Here is a 20,441-nt window from a genome sequence, read left to right on the forward strand (position 1 = left end):
CCCAAAGGGAACCCAAACTCTATCCTTATGGGGGAACTTACTGCACTGAATGCTATTCCCCCCCTTTGGTCAGTGTGTGTAGTAGTGTATTAGTAACCTTACTACTCACCCAGCTGCTCCTTATACCCTCAGTCACCACTAGGGGCCGCCAGGGGACACCCTCACAGGTTAGTGCATTATTTAGACACCAGAGGGCGCTCTTAATTACATTTCCATCATTCTTATGGATCACTGCAATGTAAAAATCCTGACCAGACTGTCATTGCCAAGCCACACCCCTTTTGTGAACACAGGGAGGAGAGCAGCCCAAAGCAGGAAGCGCATAGAATCAGAATGTAGATAGTAACATTGGGTTTGGACTCTATTAACCCTTGGGGTGGTGTCATGGTACCAAGGATTTGGGAATAGGAGGGCGATAAGAATTTGCCCCTAGGATAAGAAATAAATATCTGCCCCGAGGGGATAATCAGGGGGTCTGGCTCCCCCCATTGATGATTAACATCTTCCCGGATCCTGGCTCATTCGCACCCAGGGGCCCGACATTCCTGCTATAATGGGCAGATTCCACAGGCAAGTGGTAACACGCCCCCAAGTGGCACCCCCCCAACTGCTTTCCTTAACCCCTTCCCTCCCAGTGGATGTTTGACCCCATCAGAAGCTTGAGCTTAACCTGCTGAGTGCTGGAGGTAACCTAGCCCAGTACTCAAGGGTTAATCTGGCTTCAGCCAATGGCAGTTGCTCTTCCAGCCGCAGGGCCCCAGACTCTTGGCTTTGGCCGGGGGGGGGGGGGTATTTTGGCTGCAGGGGCCCCAGACTCTTGGCTTTGGCCGGGGGGGGGGTATTTGGCTGCAGGGGCCCCAGACTCTTGGCTTTGGCCGGGGGGGGGGTATTTTGGCTGCAGGGGCCCCAGACTCTTGGCTTTGGCCGGGGGGGGGTATTTTGGCTGCAGGGGCCCCAGACTCTTGGCTTTGGCCGGGGGGGGGGGTATTTTGGCTGAAGGGCCCCGAACTGGGAAATTGCCCGAATGTTTATAAATAAAAACCCAAAACACATTCCACGTGCAAATATGTCATGTCCTGAGTCTGACCGTATATGGGCCCCGGGGCCCGACCCGCACCCACAGCCGAGCCAATGGTTCTCCTGTAAACAACTCTTGTGTTAACCCCTTCCTTCCCAAAACCATTCTCTATGGGTGTCTACAGATGTACAAAGGTGTCAAAGTAAAGAGTCAGGGAGAAACGGCCCCGGGTGATGCAGAAATGGGGGATCAGAACTTGGGGGTAAACTCTGTGGCTGTTCCTGCTGAATTGTGCTTAGTACAGGGGAATCCCTATGTGCCATAGTTTTATGGTATCTCTCTGTACAGGCTATGAGCAAACTCAGGGGGCTGTTCCTGCTGAATTGTGCTTAGTACAGGGGAATCCCTATGTGCCATAGTTTTATGGTATCTCTCTGTACAGGCTATGAGCAAACTCAGGGGGCTGTTCCTGCTGAATTGTGCTTAGTACAGGGGAATCCCTATGTGCCATAGTTTTATGGTATCTCTCTGTACAGGCTATGAGCAAACTTAGGGGGCTGTTCCTGCTGAATTGTGCTTAGTACAGGGGAATCCCTATGTGCCATAGTTTTATGGTATCTCTCTGTACAGGCTATGGGCAAACTTAGGGGGCTGTTCCTGCTGAATTGTGCTTAGTACAGGGGAATCCCTATGCCCCACAGCTTCCGTAGGGTTGCTGTAAGGAGACTAGGTTAGTACATAAGGGCAGTGACTAGTTCCAGTCTGTACGAGCCGACACCTTTATAAAAGCAAAGGAAACCCCCTCAGCTGGAAGACAATTCTACTCTGACCCCTTAATAATCCAATTAGACAAATACAAAGGGAACATTGTGACCCCTCATTCATCTCCCCGGCGCTCCCACAACTCGTGTATCAGGCTGTTCCTGCTTGTGAGGCATCATCCGACCCTCAGTGCCACCAACAGAACTGAAAGCTTCCCGGGGATCTCAGTGTGGCCCCTTTAATTGCCTGACCTGGTGTGAGCTCTGGGGGCAAGAACCTTATTATATGAGGCAAAATAACTTTGTAAATATCTCTATAATCTTCTACTGAGTATTAATCTTAATAAATACTGTAAATTATAATCTCTACTGGGGGGAGATTGGATTCACTTACCCAGGGGGGGGGTTCCTGCCTGACCATGGGAAAGAGAGCAGCCCAGGAGCAGGAAGTACAGAGAATCAGAGCTCTGTACCTGGGTAAGTACTGGGGGGAGATTGGATTCACTTACCCAGGGGGGGGCCTGTCTGACCATGGGGAAGAGAGCAGCCCAGGAGCAGGAAGTACAGAGAATCAGAGCTCTGTACCTGGGTAAGTACTGGGGGGAGATTGGATTCACTTACCCAGGGGGAGGTTCCTGTCTGACCATGGGAAAGAGAGCAGCCCAGGAGCAGGAAGTACAGAGAATCAGAGCTCTGTACCTGGGTAAGTACTGGGGGGAGATTGGATTCACTTACCCAGGGGGGAGGTTCCTGTCTGACCATGGAAAGAGAGCAGCCCAGGAGCAGGAAGTACAGAGAATCAGAGCTCTGTATCTGGGTAAGTACTGGGGGGAGATTGGATTCACTTACCCAGGGGAGGTTCCTGCCTGACCATGGGAAAGAGAGCAGCCCAGGAGCAGGGAAGTACAGAGAATCAGAGCTCTGTACCTGGGTAAGTACTGGGGGGGAGATTGGATTCACTTACCCAGGGGGAGGTTCCTGTCTGACCATGGGAAAGAGAGCAGCCCAGGAGCAGGAAGTACAGAGAATCAGAGCTCTGTACCTGGTAAGTACTGGGGGGAGATTGGATTCACTTACCCAGGGGGAGGTTCCTGTCTGACCATGGGAAAGAGAGCAGCCCAGGAGCAGGAAGTACAGAGAATCAGAGCTCTGTATCTGGGTAAGTACTGGGGGGAGATTGGATTCACTTACCCAGGGGGGGTTCCTGCCTGACCATAGGAAAGAGAGCAGCCCAGGAGCAGGAAGTACAGAGAATCAGAGCTCTGTACCTGGGTAAGTACTGGGGGGAGATTGGATTCACTTACCCAGGGGGAGGTTCCTGCCTGACCATGGGAAAGAGAGCAGCCCAGGAGCAGGAAGTACAGAGAATCAGAGCTCTGTACCTGGGTAAGTACTGGGGGGAGATTGGATTCACTTACCCAGGGGGAGGTTCCTGCCTGACCATGGGAAAGAGAGCAGCCCAGGAGCAGGAAGTACAGAGAATCAGAGCTCTGTACCTGGGTAAGTACTGGGGGGAGATTGGATTCACTTACCCAGGGGGGGGTTCCTGCCTGACCATGGGAAAGAGAGCAGCCCAGGAGCAGGAAGTACAGAGAATCAGAGCTCTGTACCTGGGTAAGTACTGGGGGGAGATTGGATTCACTTACCCAGGGGGAGGTTCGTGTCTGACCATGGGAAAGAGAGCAAGCCCAGGAGCAGGAAAGTACAGAGAATCAGAGCTCTGTACCTGGGTAAGTACTGGGGGGAGATTGGATTCACTTACCCAGGGGGAGGTTCCTGTCTGACCATGGGAAAGAGAGCAGCCCAGGAGCAGGAAGTACAGAGAATCAGAGCTCTGTACCTGGGTAAGTACTGGGGGGAGATTGGATTCACTTACCCAGGGGGAGGTTCCTGTCTGACCATGGGAAAGAGAGCAGCCCAGGAGCAGGAAGTACAGAGAATCAGATGTAACATCTTTGGGAGGTTTATGTTTCCTTTAAAATCTTCCAGGCAAATCTCCCTGTTATAAAACAATAACAATGACCCAATATCTGGGCTATTTGGGCAGCGCTTGTGTCTGGACCGTGTTTGGGTTCTGGGCTGTTATGGTCATCGGCTGAAAAGTGACTGGTCTCCTAGCGCGGAGTTTAAAGGAGAAGTAAACCCTGCTGTAGGCACTTTAGTGAAATTAACCCTGTCGCTGCTGTGTGACTGTGAGTACTAAATCCACTGACCTTGCTACACACAGGGCAGCTCCTTATACACAGACCGAGTGGGGCCCCTGACCCAAAAACAATGTGAGGGGAGTCTCCCACTGCATGGAATTCTGGGAGTTGTAGTTCTAAGTCAGGAAGGGCTTATATCAGGGAAGGGGGTTTAATGAAACCATAATGGGAATATCAGTGTATGAGGCAAACGGATCAGTGTCCTAAAGCTAAACTGTGAATTCTTTTCTATAAAAATCCCCCAATCCGGCGCCGCAGCCCTTCAGCCTCCAATCACGGCGCCACCGGCGCAACCAACTTGTACATTTATAGTCATGAACATAGGGAATTGGCTCTGAGATACGCTCTATAGTCATAATGTATGAATGAGATTGGCCAATCTAATCCTATGCAACCAACTTGTACATTTATAGTCATGAACATAGGGAATTGGCTCAGACATACGCTCTATAGTCATAATGTATGAATGAGATTGGCCAATCTAATCCTATGCAACCAACTTGTACATTTATAGTCATGAACATAGGGAATTGGCTCAGACATACGCTCTATAGTCATAATGTATGAATGAGATTGGCCAATCTAATCCTATGCAACCAACTTGTACATTTATAGTCATGAACATAGGGAATTGGCTCAGACATACGCCTCTATAGTCATAATGTATGAATGAGATTGGCCAATCTAATCCTATGCAACCAACTTGTACATTTATAGTCATGAACATAGGGAATTGGCTCTGAGATACGCTCTATAGTCATAATGTATGAATGAGATTGGCCAATCTAATCCTATGCAACCAACTTGTACATTTATAGTCATGAACATAGGGAATTGGCTCAGACATACGCTCTATAGTCATAATGTATGTAATAAGATTGGCCAATCTAATCCTATGCAACCAACTTGTACATTTATAGTCATGAACATAGGGAATTGGCTCAGACATACGCTCTATAGTCATAATGTATGTAATAAGATTGGCCAATCTAATCCTATGCAACCAACTTGTACATTTATAGTCATGAACATAGGGAATTGGCTCAGACATACGCTCTATAGTATAATGTATGAATGAGATTGGCCAATCTAATCCTATGCAACCAATTTGTACATTTATAGTCATGAACATAGGGAATTGGCTCAGACATACGCTCTATAGTCATAATGTATGTAATGAGATTGGCCAATCTAATCCTATGCAACCAACCTGTACATTTATAGTCATGAACATAGGGAATTGGCTCAGACATACGCTCTATAGTCATAATGTATGTAATGAGATTGGCCAATCTAATCCTATGCAACCAACTTGTACATTTATAGTCATGAACATAGGGAATTGGCTCTGAGATACGCTCTATAGTCATAATGTATGTAATGAGATTGGCCAATCTAATCCTATGCAACCAACTTGTACATTTATAGTCATGAACATAGGGAATTGGCTCTGAGATACGCTCTATAGTCATAATGTATGAATGAGATTGGCCAATCTAATCCTATGCAACCAACTTGTACATTTATAGTCAAGAACATAGGGAATTGGCTCTGAGATACGCTCTATAGTCATAATGTATGTAATCCTGGGTAATGAGATTGGCCAATCTAATCCTATGCAACTAAACTAGCAGAATATTGTAAGGGAAAGTTAACCCTGTAACATTGCTCATTTACTGATCTGTATGTAGGGTGGGACTTTACATTGCCTGCTACTTACCTCCCTACACAAGGCAAATACCCCCAAATGCTTCTGTATTGATTGATGCAGTTTCTGTGACTGGCCACTAGGGGGTTCAGATTGGCTATAATTGCCCTGTTGCCCTGACTGAATGGCCTGATAGGAATCGGAGAAATGTGAGTTCTCTCTGAAGGTGTATCTGTCTGAATTGAGCTGCAGTGATCTGCACCAACATGGGGAGGAGAGCAGCAAAAGAGCAGACGGTACAGAGAATCAGATCTTTGTATATGAGGGTGTAATGAGGTAAGAGGTGGGGATAAAGGTGGTGCTGGGATCGAGGAAGATGGGTCAGGTACCCTATAGAAGGAGCTCCGGGTCTGACCATGGGAAAGAGAGCAGCCCAGGAGCAGGAAGTACAGAGAATCAGAGCTCTGTATCTGGGTAAGTACTGGGGAGAGATTGGATTCACTTACCCAGGGGGAGGTTCCTGCCTGACCATGGGAAAGAGAGCAGCCCAGGAGCAGGAAGTACAAAGAATCAGAGCTCTGTACCTGGGTAAGTACTGGGGGAGATTGGATTCACTTACCCAGGGGGAGGTTCCTGCCTGACCATGGGAAAGAGGCAGCCCAGGGCAGAAATACAGAGAATCAGAGCTCTGTACCTGGGTAAGTACTGGGGGGAGATTGAATTCACTTACCCAGGGGGAGGTTCCTGCCTGACCATGGGAAAGAGAGCAGCCCAGGAGTGCAGAGAACAAGAGCTCTATACCTGGGTAAGTACTGGGGGGAGATTGGATTCACTTACCCAGGGGGGTTCCTGCCTGACCATGGGAAAGAGAGCAGCCCAGGAGCAGGAAGTACAGAGAATCAGAGCTCTGTATCTGGGTAAGTACTGGGGAGAGATTGGATTCACTTACCCAGGGGGAGGTTCCTGCCTGACCATGGGAAAGAGAGCAGCCCAGGAGCAGGAAGTACAGAGAATCAGAGCTCTGTACCTGGGTAAGTACTGGGGGGAGATTGGATTCACTTACCCAGGGGGGGGTTCCTGCCTGACCATGGGAAAGAGAGCAGCCCAGGAGTGCAGAGAACAAGAGCTCTATACCTGGGTAAGTACTGGCTGGGGCAGTCTCTTAGGGACACTATGGCCCCCTGACTCCAGCAGTTACAGGGTTACTGAGTGCACCTGTTTTGGGCCTAATCACCGCCTTCCTCATTCCATTCACCCCTGAATCCCACCAATAACAATGTTCAACCAATAAAGGGGCGGTGCTATGTCAGATAGTAATTGCGCCCGATCTGCCCCTGGGGGTTACAAATCTTTTTTCTTTTTAAAGAAAAACACATATCTATAGACCCATGGGCACAGGTTACCTGTATACCCGCAGGTGTGGGCGGGAGGTGCCAAACTGTTTCCTCTACTGAGAAAGAATGAAATATTCCAGTAAAACCTCACCTTGAAAATACAGTTTATTGCCCCAAACAAAGTAACAAGGAAGGACCCAGCAGCCCCTTCCCCTACATACAGGCTGGAACCCGCAGGGGCCACAGGCCTACTCCCAGCAGCCACCTCACCCCCCTCACTGATTGGTCAATTGGCACGTTGCATGGCTGCACAGAATCCAGTACAGTCTGCGGGATTTTTCATATGAACTTTTATAAAGGGGGAAGGGTTATTATTATTTCTGCCCTTTCCGGGGCCTCGGAGCATCAGTGATATTTCAAGAGGTATAAATGCCCCTTTTGTTAAATGCCCCTGGCAAAGTCTGTAATTTGTGGCCAGGGAACCTACCATTATAGCCGGATAATTTGGGGACACTCTGGGGCTGCCAGGTTAACCCTCCGCTGCCTGGGGAGTGAGTTGCACTCTGGGTAACAGAGGAAATGTCCCCCCCGCCCCCCGCCTGGTGTAACCAATCTTACCCCCAGGGGTCAGAGGAGCCACCCCCGCAGCCCCCTATTATTATTACTGAGCAGCCGTGCAACCCCTACTCTTTCCTTGCAAATCCATTTCAGAACAGCAGAGGGCACTGTTATTCCTTGCACTAAAATAGCTCTGATTAAACCTGACCACAAGAGCTGACAATCACTTCATCTTCAGGTTAGATTCATTCTATAAATGTATACAATTTTTTTAGTGGCTGAAATTACATATCCATGGATAATTTCTCAGCCACCAGCAGTGTCTATACATAAGCAGTAACCCCCCTGCCTGCCAGTAAGTAGTCACAGTACCCAGTATAAAGAGTAAGATATAACTATATATTTTACAGCATCTTTGGTCATATCCCTAGTGCAGTAGCAATTATGTTCTATGGTAGTCAAACAGTTAAACCACCAATTCAGTGAATCCAATCTCCCCCCAGTACTTACCCAGGTACAGAGCTCTGATTCTCTGTACTTCCTACCCCTGGGCTGCTCTCTTTCCCATGGTCAGGCAGGAACCTCCCCCTGGGTAAGTGAATCCAATCTCCCCCCAGTACTTACCCAGGTACAGAGCTCTGATTCTCTGTACTTCCTGCTCCTGGGCTGCTCTCTTTCCCATGGTCAGGCAGGAACCTCCCCCTGGGTAAGTGAATCCAATCTCCCCCCAGTACTTACCCAGGTACAGAGCTCTGATTCTCTGTACTTCCTGCTCCTGGGCTGCTCTCTTTCCCATGGTCAGGCAGGAACCTCCCCCTGGGTAAGTGAATCCAATCTCCCCCCAGTACTTACCCAGGTACAGAGCTCTGATTCTCTGTACTTCCTGCTCCTGGGCTGCTCTCTTTCCCATGGTCAGGCAGGAACCTCCCCCTGGGTAAGTGAATCCAATCTCCCCCCAGTACTTACCCAGGTACAGAGCTCTGATTCTCTGTACTTCCTGCTCCTGGGCTGCTCTCTTTCCCATGGTCAGGCAGGAACCTCCCCCTGGGTAAGTGAATCCAATCTCTTCCCCCAGTACTTACCCAGGTACAGAGCTCTGATTCTCTGTACTTCCTGCTCCTGGGCTGCTCTCTTTCCCATGGTCAGGCAGGAACCTCCCCCTGGGTAAGTGAATCCAATCTCCCCCCAGTACTTACCCAGGTACAGAGCTCTGATTCTCTGTACTTCCTGCTCCTGGGCTGCTCTCTTTCCCATGGTCAGACAATGCTGATATCTTTCTGTTAATTGCCCCTATGTGTGTTGTAACAGATGCAATTACTAGTATAGCCTATGGCAGGGTTCAGTAGCTGCTACTAAGTAGCTGTGTGTGTCACCCTTTGGGCTCCCCTGGGTACAATGAATTATAACGCTATATAAGTGGCTGATAGTAAATACTCTCCCTATGTAAGATCACTCACACATGGGGGGGGGGGGGGGTAATGCAAATAAGGCCCCGCCCCCTGTCAGTCTCGGTCCGGCTCTCAGGCTGCGCTCACATTCTCATACGGTTATTGGCTGAGGTGCGGGGGGGCTCTCTCTCCTGATTCCCTTCTCCCCCTGACTCCGGGGTTCAGCTGAGGTGCGGGGGGGCCGCCACTTACTGCAGTGTTGGGAACCGCCGGTGTCTGGCAGCTGAGTGGGGCCGCAGGCTGAGCCCAAGGTGAGTGCGTTTTATTCCGATATTATTTATACCCCCCCCCCCCCCAGTTACTAACTGCCCCCTCCCTGTACCTGCGTGTAACTCAGAGTTATTATATATTATTATATACAGGAATATCGCTCAGCCAGAAGCTCATAAAGGGTTAAGTGGGAGGAAAATCCCAACCTGTTGCGCTCAGTCTGTTGGTAAATAGAAACTATTGGGGGGGGGGGGGGGTAACTATTCTCTGAGGAGTTTGGGGGGGCAGATGGGGAATTGAGGGTCGGGATCACTTTATGGGTGGGGAACAGCCCTGTGAGGCATTTACCCCCCCCCCCCAGGCAGGGCAGGTCCTAGGGGTTTGGGGAGGGAGGCAGAGAGCTCAGTGGCAGCTCCCTCAGCCGGTAGCGCAGAACTCGGCCCGGAATGGACCCAAGGAGCCAGGTACTGGGGGGGGGGGGGGGCTGCTTTGGGCAGGGAGTCCCGGGGCCAATCAGAACTTCTATATTGAGTCTTTTAATAAATGCCCCTGTTTAAAGGGGAAATATTCCTGTGTCGCTAGGTGATTAGATGCAGCTTATTGGGCAACTGAATTTCCTACATACCTGTGTTTATTGGTACGAGTGGGAGTTGCTGTGCCCACCTATGCCAACTAACCCCCAGCCCACCTATGCCAGCTAACCCCCAGCCCACCTATGCCAGCTAACCCCCTGCCCACCTATGCCAGCTAACCCCCTGCCCACCTATGCCAGTAACCCCCAGCCCACCTATGCCAGCTAACCCCCTGCCCACCTATGCCAGCTAACCCCCTGCCCACCTATGCCAGTAACCCCCTGCCCACCTATGCCAGTAACCCCCTGCCCACCTATGCCAGCTAACCCCCTGCCCACCTATGCCAGCTAACCCCCTGCCCACCTATGCCAGCTAACCCCCTGCCCACCTATGCCAGCTAACCCCCCCCTGCCAGCTACCCCAGCCCCTATGCCAGCTAACCCCCTGCCCACCTATGCCAGCTAACCCCCTGCCCACCTATGCCAGCTAACCCCCAGCCCACCTATGCCAGCTAACCCCCTGCCCACCTATGCCAGCTAACCCCCTGCCCACCTATGCCAGCTAACCCCCAGCCCACCTATGCCAGTAACCCCCTGCCCACCTATGCCAGCTAACCCCCAGCCCACCTATGCCAGCTAACCCCCTGCCCACCTATGCCAGCTAACCCCGTGCCAATGGGCGGATAGTGACCAACTGCAAGTAAGACTGGGTTATTATCACCCTATACGTATGTGCTGATAAGGTGCCCCCCAAGCCTTTTCTGCCCCTGCCCCTATTTATCCCACCTGCTGATTGGCTGATTATGTGAATATAGATACACGGCTGCACAGAAGTCAGTGTAGTCTGCGGCATTCAGCCAATGGAACTGCCAGTTACCCACGCAGGGTAATGGCTGGGGGCTCCTGGCAAGACTGGGGGTGTAGAACCGTTATTGTGTGAAGTTGCCCTTGGGGTGGGCACTAGTGCCCCCGGCTGTTACCCCCCGGGGCAGGTTGCTCCAGTTTTACTGTTTAGATTGCAAGCTCTGATGAGCAGGGCCCCCTGTATGGCCTGTACCAGTCACTATTTGTATGTAATCTCCGATGTATGTGCCCGTCTATTGTACTGTATGTTTGGCTTTGCTGTGCCCCCCAGTAATATCTGGGTACTGTGCTGCCCCTAAGTGAACATCAGACAATATGATTGGCTGAAGATCTTCAGGGCAGCTGATCTGGTCTGTGAGTGTGAGATTGCAGGTATTTCTGCTGGGGGCTACAGATGCCCCCCAACCACACACACTGACCCTGCTGGGGGCATGAATGGGCAATATACCCAGGTCTGGCCCTTCAGATCCCAGCAGCTGAAGGGTTAATCCAAGCAACTCCATTTGGAACATGATAATGGGAATAATGGGCACTGAGCCCCCCAATTCCTTTGTTACCCCGTTTGTTTCTGTTCTCTGCTCCCCTATGAATCACCCTCAGTCGCTCGGCGTGGGGAAAGGGGGTGCAGTCACCGGGAAAGTGGGGTCTCCACAACCGACAAAGCAGGATTATTAGGTAACCGAGGGGGCAGAGTGGGGGCAATTCTGGGGAATTACTGGGGGGGGGGGTCTGATGGGGAATGCATGGATATATATATGGGGTACTGGGGGTCCGGCACAGAATGAAGGGGCTAGGCTGAACGTCTGTCCGTGATTGGAGGGCTGGGTCTGGGTCACTTTCTGGGGGTCTTGTCTGGAATAAAGGGTTGGACCCGGTCCCCCTCTAGGAGGTCCGAATGGGTTGGGCTCTTTTTGAAGTTGATTGGAGACCATTTCAGCCATTTCTGTTTGGGTCGGGGGGGGTCAGTATTTGGCAGGAAGACGTTACACGGGGGGGGGGGGGGGGGGGGAGGTGTCTTTTTAATGTAAATGTGTCAGTTTGGCCTTTGTTTCTCTGCCTGAGGCTCCAAACTCCTCTCTCTCTTCCCATTATCCAACCTCTTTGTCTCTTCCCTCCGATACCTGTCGGGCTACTTGCCCTTTATTCTGTGTCACTAACTGTCACCTGATTCCCACAGGGGGGCTCAGGGCTTCAGTATTGTTGGTTAACCCTCACCTGTCTGCACTAAGGATATGAATATATATGAGTATAAAGGCACAAGGCTGCAGGCTGAGTTATACAGGGAACTCTGAGTATCACTCATGTATTATAAGGTAATTCTGTGTGCAGGCTACTCTGAGTATCACTCATGGGGCTACAGCAGCTGACATATGCTGCAGGCTGAGTTATAACTCTGATTGTATAGGGATAATGTACCCCCTACTGTAAATGATAAGGATATTAGCAGTCACTGAGGGGTTCTGTGCCCCCCATATAAAGGCACAAGGCTGCAGGCTGAGTTATACAGGGAACTCTGAGTATCACTCATGTATTATAAGGGATAATGTACCCCCTACTGTAAATGATAAGGATATTAGCAGTCACTGAGGGGTTCTGTGCCCCCCATATAAAGGCACAAGGCTGCAGGCTGAGTTATACAGGGAACTCTGAGTATCACTCATGTATTATAAGGGATACTTTACCCCCTACTGTAAATGATAAGGATATTAGCAGTCACTGAGGGGTTCTGTGCCCCCCATATAAAGGCACAAGGCTGCAGGCTGAGTTATACAGGGAACTCTGAGTATCACTCATGTATTATAAGGGATAATGTACCCCCTACTGTAAATGATAAGGATATTAGCAGTCACTGAGGGGTTCTGTGCCCCCCATATAAAGGCACAAGGCTGCAGGCTGAGTTATACAGGGAACTCTGAGTATCACTCATGTATTATAAGGGATAATGTACCCCCTACTGTAAATGATAAGGATATTAGCAGTCACTGAGGGGTTCTGTGCCCCCCATATAAAGGCACAAGGCTGCAGGCTGAGTTATACAGGGAACTCTGAGTATCACTCATGTATTATAAGGGATACTTTACCCCCTACTGTAAATGATAAGGATATTAGCAGTCACTGAGGGGTTCTGTGCCCCCATATAAAGGCACAAGGCTGCAGGCTGAGTTATACAGGGAACTCTGAGTATCACTCATGTATTATAAGGGATAATGTACCCCCTACTGTAAATGATAAGGATATTAGCAGTCACTGAGGGGTTCTGTGCCCCCCATATAAAGGCACAAGGCTGCAGGCTGAGTTATACAGGGAACTCTGAGTATCACTCATGTATTATAAGGGATAATGTACCCCCTACTGTAAATGATAAGGATATTAGCAGTCACTGAGGGGTTCTGTGCCCCCCATATAAAGGCACAAGGCTGCAGGCTGAGTTATACAGGGAACTCTGAGTATCACTCATGTATTATAAGGGATAATGTACCCCCTACTGTAAATGATAAGGATATTAGCAGTCACTGAGGGGTTCTGTGCCCCCCATATAAAGGCACAAGGCTGCAGGCTGAGTTATACAGGGAACTCTGAGTATCACTCATGTATTATAAGGGATAATGTACCCCCTACTGTAAATGATAAGGATATTAGCAGTCACTGAGGGGTTCTGTGCCCCCCATATAAAGGCACAAGGCTGCAGGCTGAGTTATACAGGGAACTCTGAGTATCACTCATGTATTATAAGGGATAATGTACCCCCTACTGTAAATGATAAGGATATTAGCAGTCACTGAGGGGTTCTGTGCCCCCCATATAAAGGCACAAGGCTGCAGGCTGAGTTATACAGGGAACTCTGAGTATCACTCATGTATTATAAGGGATAATGTACCCCCTACTGTAAATGATAAGGATATTAGCAGTCACTGAGGGGTTCTGTGCCCCCCATATAAAGGCACAAGGCTGCAGGCTGAGTTATACAGGGAACTCTGAGTATCACTCATGTATTATAAGGGATAATGTACCCCCTACTGTAAATGATAAGGATATTAGCAGTCACTGAGGGGTTCTGTGCCCCCCATATAAAGGCACAAGGCTGCAGGCTGAGTTATACAGGGAACTCTGAGTATCACTCATGTATTATAAGGGATAATGTACCCCCTACTGTAAATGATAAGGATATTAGCAGTCACTGAGGGGTTCTGTGCCCCCCATATAAAGGCACAAGGCTGCAGGCTGAGTTATACAGGGAACTCTGAGTATCACTCATGTATTATAAGGGATAATGTACCCCCTACTGTAAATGATAAGGATATTAGCAGTCACTGAGGGGTTCTGTGCCCATATAAAGGCACAAGGCTGCAGGCTGAGTTATACAGGGATAATGTACCCCCTACTGTAAATGATAAGGATATTAGCAGTCACTGTACTGCTGGGGGGGGGGCTGAGTGCCTGCGCCAACATGTCTGCCCATTTTTATCTTAAGGCACAGAAAGGATTTTTATTTACAGTAGGAACAGTGAATTCTTTCCTCGAGCGTTTTGTGATGGATACAGTAGTTCAGCCATAATGGGGGAACAATACAAAGAGGCACATCTGGGCTGCATTCTTCCCCATGGTCAGGACCGTGTAGACTTGGGTTTTCCTAATATGATGACCTTAATAAATCATTAAAGCAATAAAATGCAATTGGGCACGAGTGAATTTTTGTTCAACAAACACCCATCAACCAGTTTCTGGAACAAGCCCCACCCCCTGATGGACCATGGGTAGGAGAGCAGCCCAGGAGCAGGGATAACAGTGAGTCAATGCTTTGTACCTGGGAAGTAGTGGGTCAGAAAGGATTTATGATTTCCAGGGAGGAGGCTACTACCTGACCATGGGTAAGAGAGCAGCCCAAGAGGTTCGGAGAATCAGTGCTGTGTATGTGGGGGAAATTGTTTCCCAGTTGGATTTACCTTTAATACTTTCATTATATGCCAGGAAGGTTTAAATGTCAGATTAAACCTATTCTTAGGTCTTCTTTATTTATTTTGTATAGTTTTTTAATTATTTGCCTTCTGCTTCTGCCTCTTTGCAGCTTTCAAATGGGGGTCACTGACCCCGGCAGCCAAACCCTATTGCTCTGTGAGGCTCCAGTTTTATTGTTATTGTTCCTTTTTTATTACTTATCTTTCTATTCATCTTCCCGTCTTTCTTTCAAATCACTGCCTGGTTGCTAGGTGAAGTTGGACCCTAGCAACCAGATAGCTGCTGAATTTCCAAACAGGAGAGCTGCTGAACCAAAAGCTAAATAATTCAAAAATGAAGACCAATTGCAAATTGTCTCAGAATAGCCCTTTCTACCAACCTGCGGCCTAGTAATTAACCATTGAGGTGCCATGGGCGGGCAGAGTGCGGCTATAGGGGCCGGGGGTGGCCCCGCGGGCGTTTGTGTTGTGCCGCTGTGCCGGGTTGATAAGGGACTCGCATCCCTCGCACTAATTATAGGCCGGCTGTGCGGCTGATAAACACTCACAGGATGTGACTAACGACTCTGACACTCGCACCGACATTAATTGTGTGAAAACTGAGACCTGTCAGGGCGTCCCTGTCACTATGTAACTATGGGTGATAGCTCCCGGCCGACCCCATAACCCCCCCCTCCCCCCCGCGGCCTCAGCTGGGTTTCATGGCCCTTCAGATCCCAGCAGCTGAAGGGTTAATCCATGCAACTCCTTTTGGAACATGATGAGAATAATGGGGGCGCTGAGCCCCCCAATTCCTTTGTTAGCCCATTTATTTCTGTTCTCTGCTCCCCTATGAATCACCCTCTGTCGCTCTGCCTGGGAGAGATGGTGGGGAAAGGGGGTGCAGTCACTGGGAAAGTGGGGTCTCCACCACGGACAAAGCAGGATTATTAGAGAAACGAGGGGGCTGATTTTGGGCAGAGTGGGGGCAATTCTGGGGAATTACATAAAGTGGGGGGGGCCTGATGGGGAATGCAAGGATATATATATGGTGCACTGGGGGTCCGGCCCAGAATGAAGGGGCTCGACTGAACGTCTGTCCGTGATTGGAGGCTGGGTCTGGGTCACTTTCTGGGGGTCTTGTCTGGAATAAAGGGTTGGACCTAGGTCCCCCCCCCCATTGGGTTCCAACATGACTGTGCCGGCGGATACAGGAGATCCGATTAAGAAAGGGTCGGATGCCTTTCTGCCGCTGGTATCTGTAGGGTTAAACTAGGGACCGGTACCGGTGCCATTTGGGGATCAGGAAGGAATTGTTTCCCCTTTTGGGCCAAATTGGGGACGGAATTAGATGGAGGGATTTTAGTTTTCACATTTTTAAAACCTTGTTTGCTAATAAATCTTTATTACCGACGTGAGGTTAAAGGGTCTGAGATGAGTTAAAGGGGTTGTTTGCCCTTAGGGTGAAGTCACACGGAGCTACTTAGTAGCAGCTACTTGTCACGGCTACAGATACAGACAGTGCTGATCAGTTGCTGATAATTGCCCCTATGTGAGTTTAGCAGAGGGAATTCCCAGTACTGTCTATGGCAGGGGGTTCCCTGGGGTTCAGTAGCTGTGACAAGTAGCTGCTACTAAGTAGCTCTGTGTGTCTTCACCCTTACGTAACATTTATGATGTAGAGAGTAATATTCTGAGACAATTTGCAATTGGTCTTTTTTATGATTTGTCGTTTTGTAGTTATTTCATTTCCAGTTCAGCAGCTCTCCAGCGTAGAGTTTCAGTAGCTATTTGGTTGCTAAGGTCTGAGTTACCTTAGCAACCAGGGAGTGGTCTGGATGAGAGATGAGAGGTATATGAATAGGAGAATAGGGGACTGAATAGGAAAGAAATTTACAAAAAGTAACAATAGTAACAATAGAGCACCTTGTGTCTCAACCCTTTGTCCTTGTAGAGTGTAAGCTCTTTGGGGCAGGGCTCTCTTCCCCTCCTGTATCGGTTACTGATTGCTGTATATGTTACTCCTTGTAGAGTGTAAGCTCTTTGGGGCAGGGCTCTCTTCCCCTCTTGTATCGGTTACTGATTGCTTTATATGTTACTCCTTGTAGATAGTAAGCTCTTTGGGGCAGGGCTCTCTTCCCCTCCTATTGTATCGGGTTACTTGAGTTGCTTTGATTAATGTTACTCCTTGTAGAGTGTAAGCTCTTTTGGGGCAGGCTCTCTTCCACCTCCTGTATTCGGTTACTGATTGCTGTATATGTTACTCCTTGTAGAGTGTAAGCTCTTTGGGGGCAGGGCTCTCTTCCCCTCCTGTATCGTTTACTGATTGCTTTATATGTTACTCCTTGTAGAGTGTAAGCTCTTTGGGGCAGGGCTCTCTTCCCCTCCTGTATCGGTTACTGATTGCTTTATATGTTACTCCTTGTAGAGTGTAAGCTCTTTGGGGCAGGGCTCCCTTCCCCTCCTGTATCGGTTACTGATTGCTTTATATGTTACTCCTTGTAGAGTGTAAGCTCTTTGGGGCAGGGCTCTCTTCCCCTCCTGTATCGGTTACTGATTGCTTTATATGTTACTCCTTGTAGAGTGTAAGCTCTTTGGGGCAGGGCTCCCTTCCCCTCCTGTATCGGTTACTGATTGCCTTTATATGTTACTCCTTGTAGAGTGTAAGCTCTTTGGGGCAGGGCTCCCTTCCCCTCCTGTATCGGTTACTGATGCTTTATATGTTACTCCTTGTAGAGTGTAAGCTCTTTTGGGCAGGGCTCTCTTCCCCTCCTGTATCAGTTACTGATTGCTTTATATGTTACTCCTTGTAGAGTGTAAGCTCTTTGGGGCAGGGCTCCCTTCCCCTCCTGTATCGGTTACTGATTGCTTTATATGTTACTCTGTATGCCCAATGTATGAAACCCACTTATTGTACAGCGCTGCGGGGTATGTTGGCGCTTTATATATAAATGTTAATAATAATAATAATAATAATAATAACAATAAAACTGGAGCCTCACAGAGCAATCGGTTTTATCGCTGCCGGGGTCACTGACCCCCATTTAAAAACTACAAAAAGTTGGAAGAAGAACTAAATCACAGCCAGACCTGCAGCTTTACCTACTGACCCGCTGCCCACCGGACCCGCTGCCCGCCTGACCCGCTGCCAGCCTGACCCCCCCTGCCCGCCTGACCCACTGCCAACCTGACCCACTGCCAACCTGACCCCCCCTCCCCGCCTGACCCCCCCTGCCAACCTGACCCCTTTTGTTTCTGGACCTTCTTTCCTCATTACGGAGCTCCGGCTGCAGATCCGGCAGGGATCAGGGGCTGCAGGGGTTAAAGTGGCAGATGGTACCGAGCGGATTAGTGTCCATCAGGTGACTGACCCTGTGTGTGTTTGCCCCGCTGGTGCCCGATGCCGGGTTATTGAACTCTGCTGTTTGAGCCTTTACTTGCCCTTTATTTATCACATAAGGGGGCAGATCCCTGTGTATGTGAATCTAATACATTCATTAGGGGGTCAGCGCTGTAACAGCATTTCCTATACAACTCCCAGCAGCCCCCCCCCCCGGGAGAATGTGATTGATTGCTAGCTCCTATGCGTCAGAGCTGATGTGTGTGACAAGCAGTGATGGGCACAAACACCCGTGGGCACCAGTGCAAGGGGGTTATTACCGCGGCTTCCTGCTCCCGGGGCCGAAATGTTTAACCCCGTGTGCCCTTGAATTGCCCTCGAAAGGGGATGAGCCGACCTGTCACGATTATTCTTTATATAGCGCCTTATTCCTGAGCTCCGTAAGTTGCTAGGGGTCCAACCTAGCAACAGGAGCCTCCCCTATTAGTCTAGGGATTCATCTCTTTCTGACCCCCCGGGGGCCGGAGCCAGAGATTCTGAGCATTTTCACTATCAGAGAGAATAAGAAAGCTCAGCAAGGCAAGGGGCAATCTAATTGGATGCACTCTGACATCTTTAAAAATGTAAAATATTGGGGTGATGGTACCCCCATTCAGTGCTGAGGGTGGCACAGAGCTATTTGCCCCTTCCTGCCCCGGCTGCTGTAATAGCCCCAGTAATGCACTGGTGTAAAGATGCACTAATGAGCCCACACACACAACTGTTGCTATGGAGTTCAGAGGGGGCTGGGCCCTTGGGGATGACATTTGCCCTATTTACACACTGGGGGCTGTTAACCCCATCCCTGCCGGGAGTAGTGGAGCAGTTGGGTGAGCCGGGGGGGGGTTGATCGGCCCCTATGTACCCCCTTCCCCAGGCAGCAGGAATGCGGGGCAGCGGGCGCCTCTGGTTGTGCAATTGGAACAAAAGGAGCTTTTTGCACTCGGATGATGTGAGCGGTTGGGCAACACCGACATTCCGATCTCTCCCTCCAGCCGCTCACGTGCACTTTTCTGGGGGGAAATAGTTTCTTTTTATTCCAAAATAGGACAAGTTTGGAGCTGGCACAGCCCCTGGCCAACACTTTGCCTTTATCCTACAGCAAAGGCTTATGGGTAATTAGAGCTTTAATTGCACGGAAATCTGCCCCTTATTGAGCTTTTCTGCCCCGGGCACCACTGGGACTGCATTCTGCCCATGCCAGCTCCCTATACAGTACATATATATATATACAATTATCGGATCCCTTATCCGGAAACCCGTTATCCAGAAAGCTCCGAATCCCATAGACTCCATTTTAATCAAATAATTCAGAATTTTAAAACTGATTTCCTTTTTCTCGGTAATAAAACAGTACCTGTACTTGATCCCAACTAAGATATAATTACCCCTTATTGGGGCAGAACAGCCCTATTGGGTTTATTTAATGGTTAAATGATTCCCTTTTCTCTGTAATAATAAAACAGTACCTGTACTTGATCCCAACTAAGATATAATTACCCCTTATTGGGGCAGAACAGCCCTATTGGGTTTAGTTAATGGTTAAATGATTCCCTTTTCTCTGTAATAATAAAACAGTACCTGTACTTGATCCCACTAAGATATAATTACCCCTTATTGGGGCAGAACAGCCCTATTGGGTTTATTTCATGGTTAAATGATTCCCTTTTCTCTGTAATAATAAAACAGTACCTGTACTTGATCCCAACTAAGATATAATTACCCCTTATTGGGGGCAGAAACAGCCCTATTGGGTTTATTTCATGGTTAAATGATTCCCTTTTCTCTGTAATAATAAAACAGTACCTGTACTTGATCCCAACTAAGATATAATTACCCCTTATTGGGGCAGAACAGCCCTATTGGGTTTATTCATGGTTAAATGATTCCCTTTTCTCTGTAATAATAAAACAGTACCTGTACTTGATCCCAACTAAGATATAATTACCCCTTATTGGGGCAGAACAGCCCTATTGGGTTTATTTCATGGTTAAATGATTCCCTTTTCTCTGTAATAATAAAACAGTACCTGTACTTGATCCCAACTAAGATATAATTACCCCTTATTGGGGCAGAACAGCCCTATTGGGTTTATTTAATGGTTAAATGATTCCCTTTTCTCTGTAATAATAAAACAGTACCTGTACTTGATCCCAACTAAGATATAATACCCTTATTGGGGCAGAACAGCCCTATTGGGTTTATTTCATGGTTAAATGATTCCCTTTTCTCTGTAATAATAAACAGTACCTGTACTTGATCCCAACTAAGATATATTACCCCTTATTGGGGGCAGAACAGCCCTATTGGGTTTATTTAATGGTTAAATGATTCCCTTTTCTCTGTAATAATAAAACAGTACCTGTACTTGATCCCAACTAAGATATAATTACCCCTTATTGGGCAGAACAGACCCTATTGGGTTTATTTCATGGTTAAATGATTCCCTTTTCTCTGTAATAATAAAACAGTACCTGTACTTGATCCCAACTAAGATATAATTACCCCTTA

The 20,441-nt window shown here is 48.6% G+C and overlaps 1 protein-coding gene across 2 annotated transcripts in view; it reads left to right on the forward strand.

Moving 5' to 3' along the window:
* The first annotated feature begins 9,022 nt into the window (after positions 1–9,022).
* Positions 9,023–20,441, forward strand: part of LOC116407738 (myosin light chain kinase, smooth muscle-like) — a 30,244-nt gene continuing 18,825 nt past the window's right edge. The window contains exon 1 of one of the 2 annotated variants that reach the window (XM_031893661.1): positions 9,023–9,222. Coding sequence is in view for 1 of the 2 variants with exons in the window: in XM_031893660.1 (XP_031749520.1) it covers positions 9,628–9,645 (18 nt within the window). In the remaining variant the exon portion in view is untranslated. Of the gene's footprint in view, positions 9,223–9,561; positions 9,646–20,441 lie in introns of those variants that run through there. The other variant, XM_031893660.1, reaches the window with a different exon arrangement.

The sequence above is a fragment of the Xenopus tropicalis genome, chromosome 9 (assembly GCF_000004195.4).
Source record: "Xenopus tropicalis strain Nigerian chromosome 9, UCB_Xtro_10.0, whole genome shotgun sequence".
In the NCBI taxonomy this organism is placed as follows: Eukaryota; Metazoa; Chordata; class Amphibia; order Anura; family Pipidae; genus Xenopus; species Xenopus tropicalis.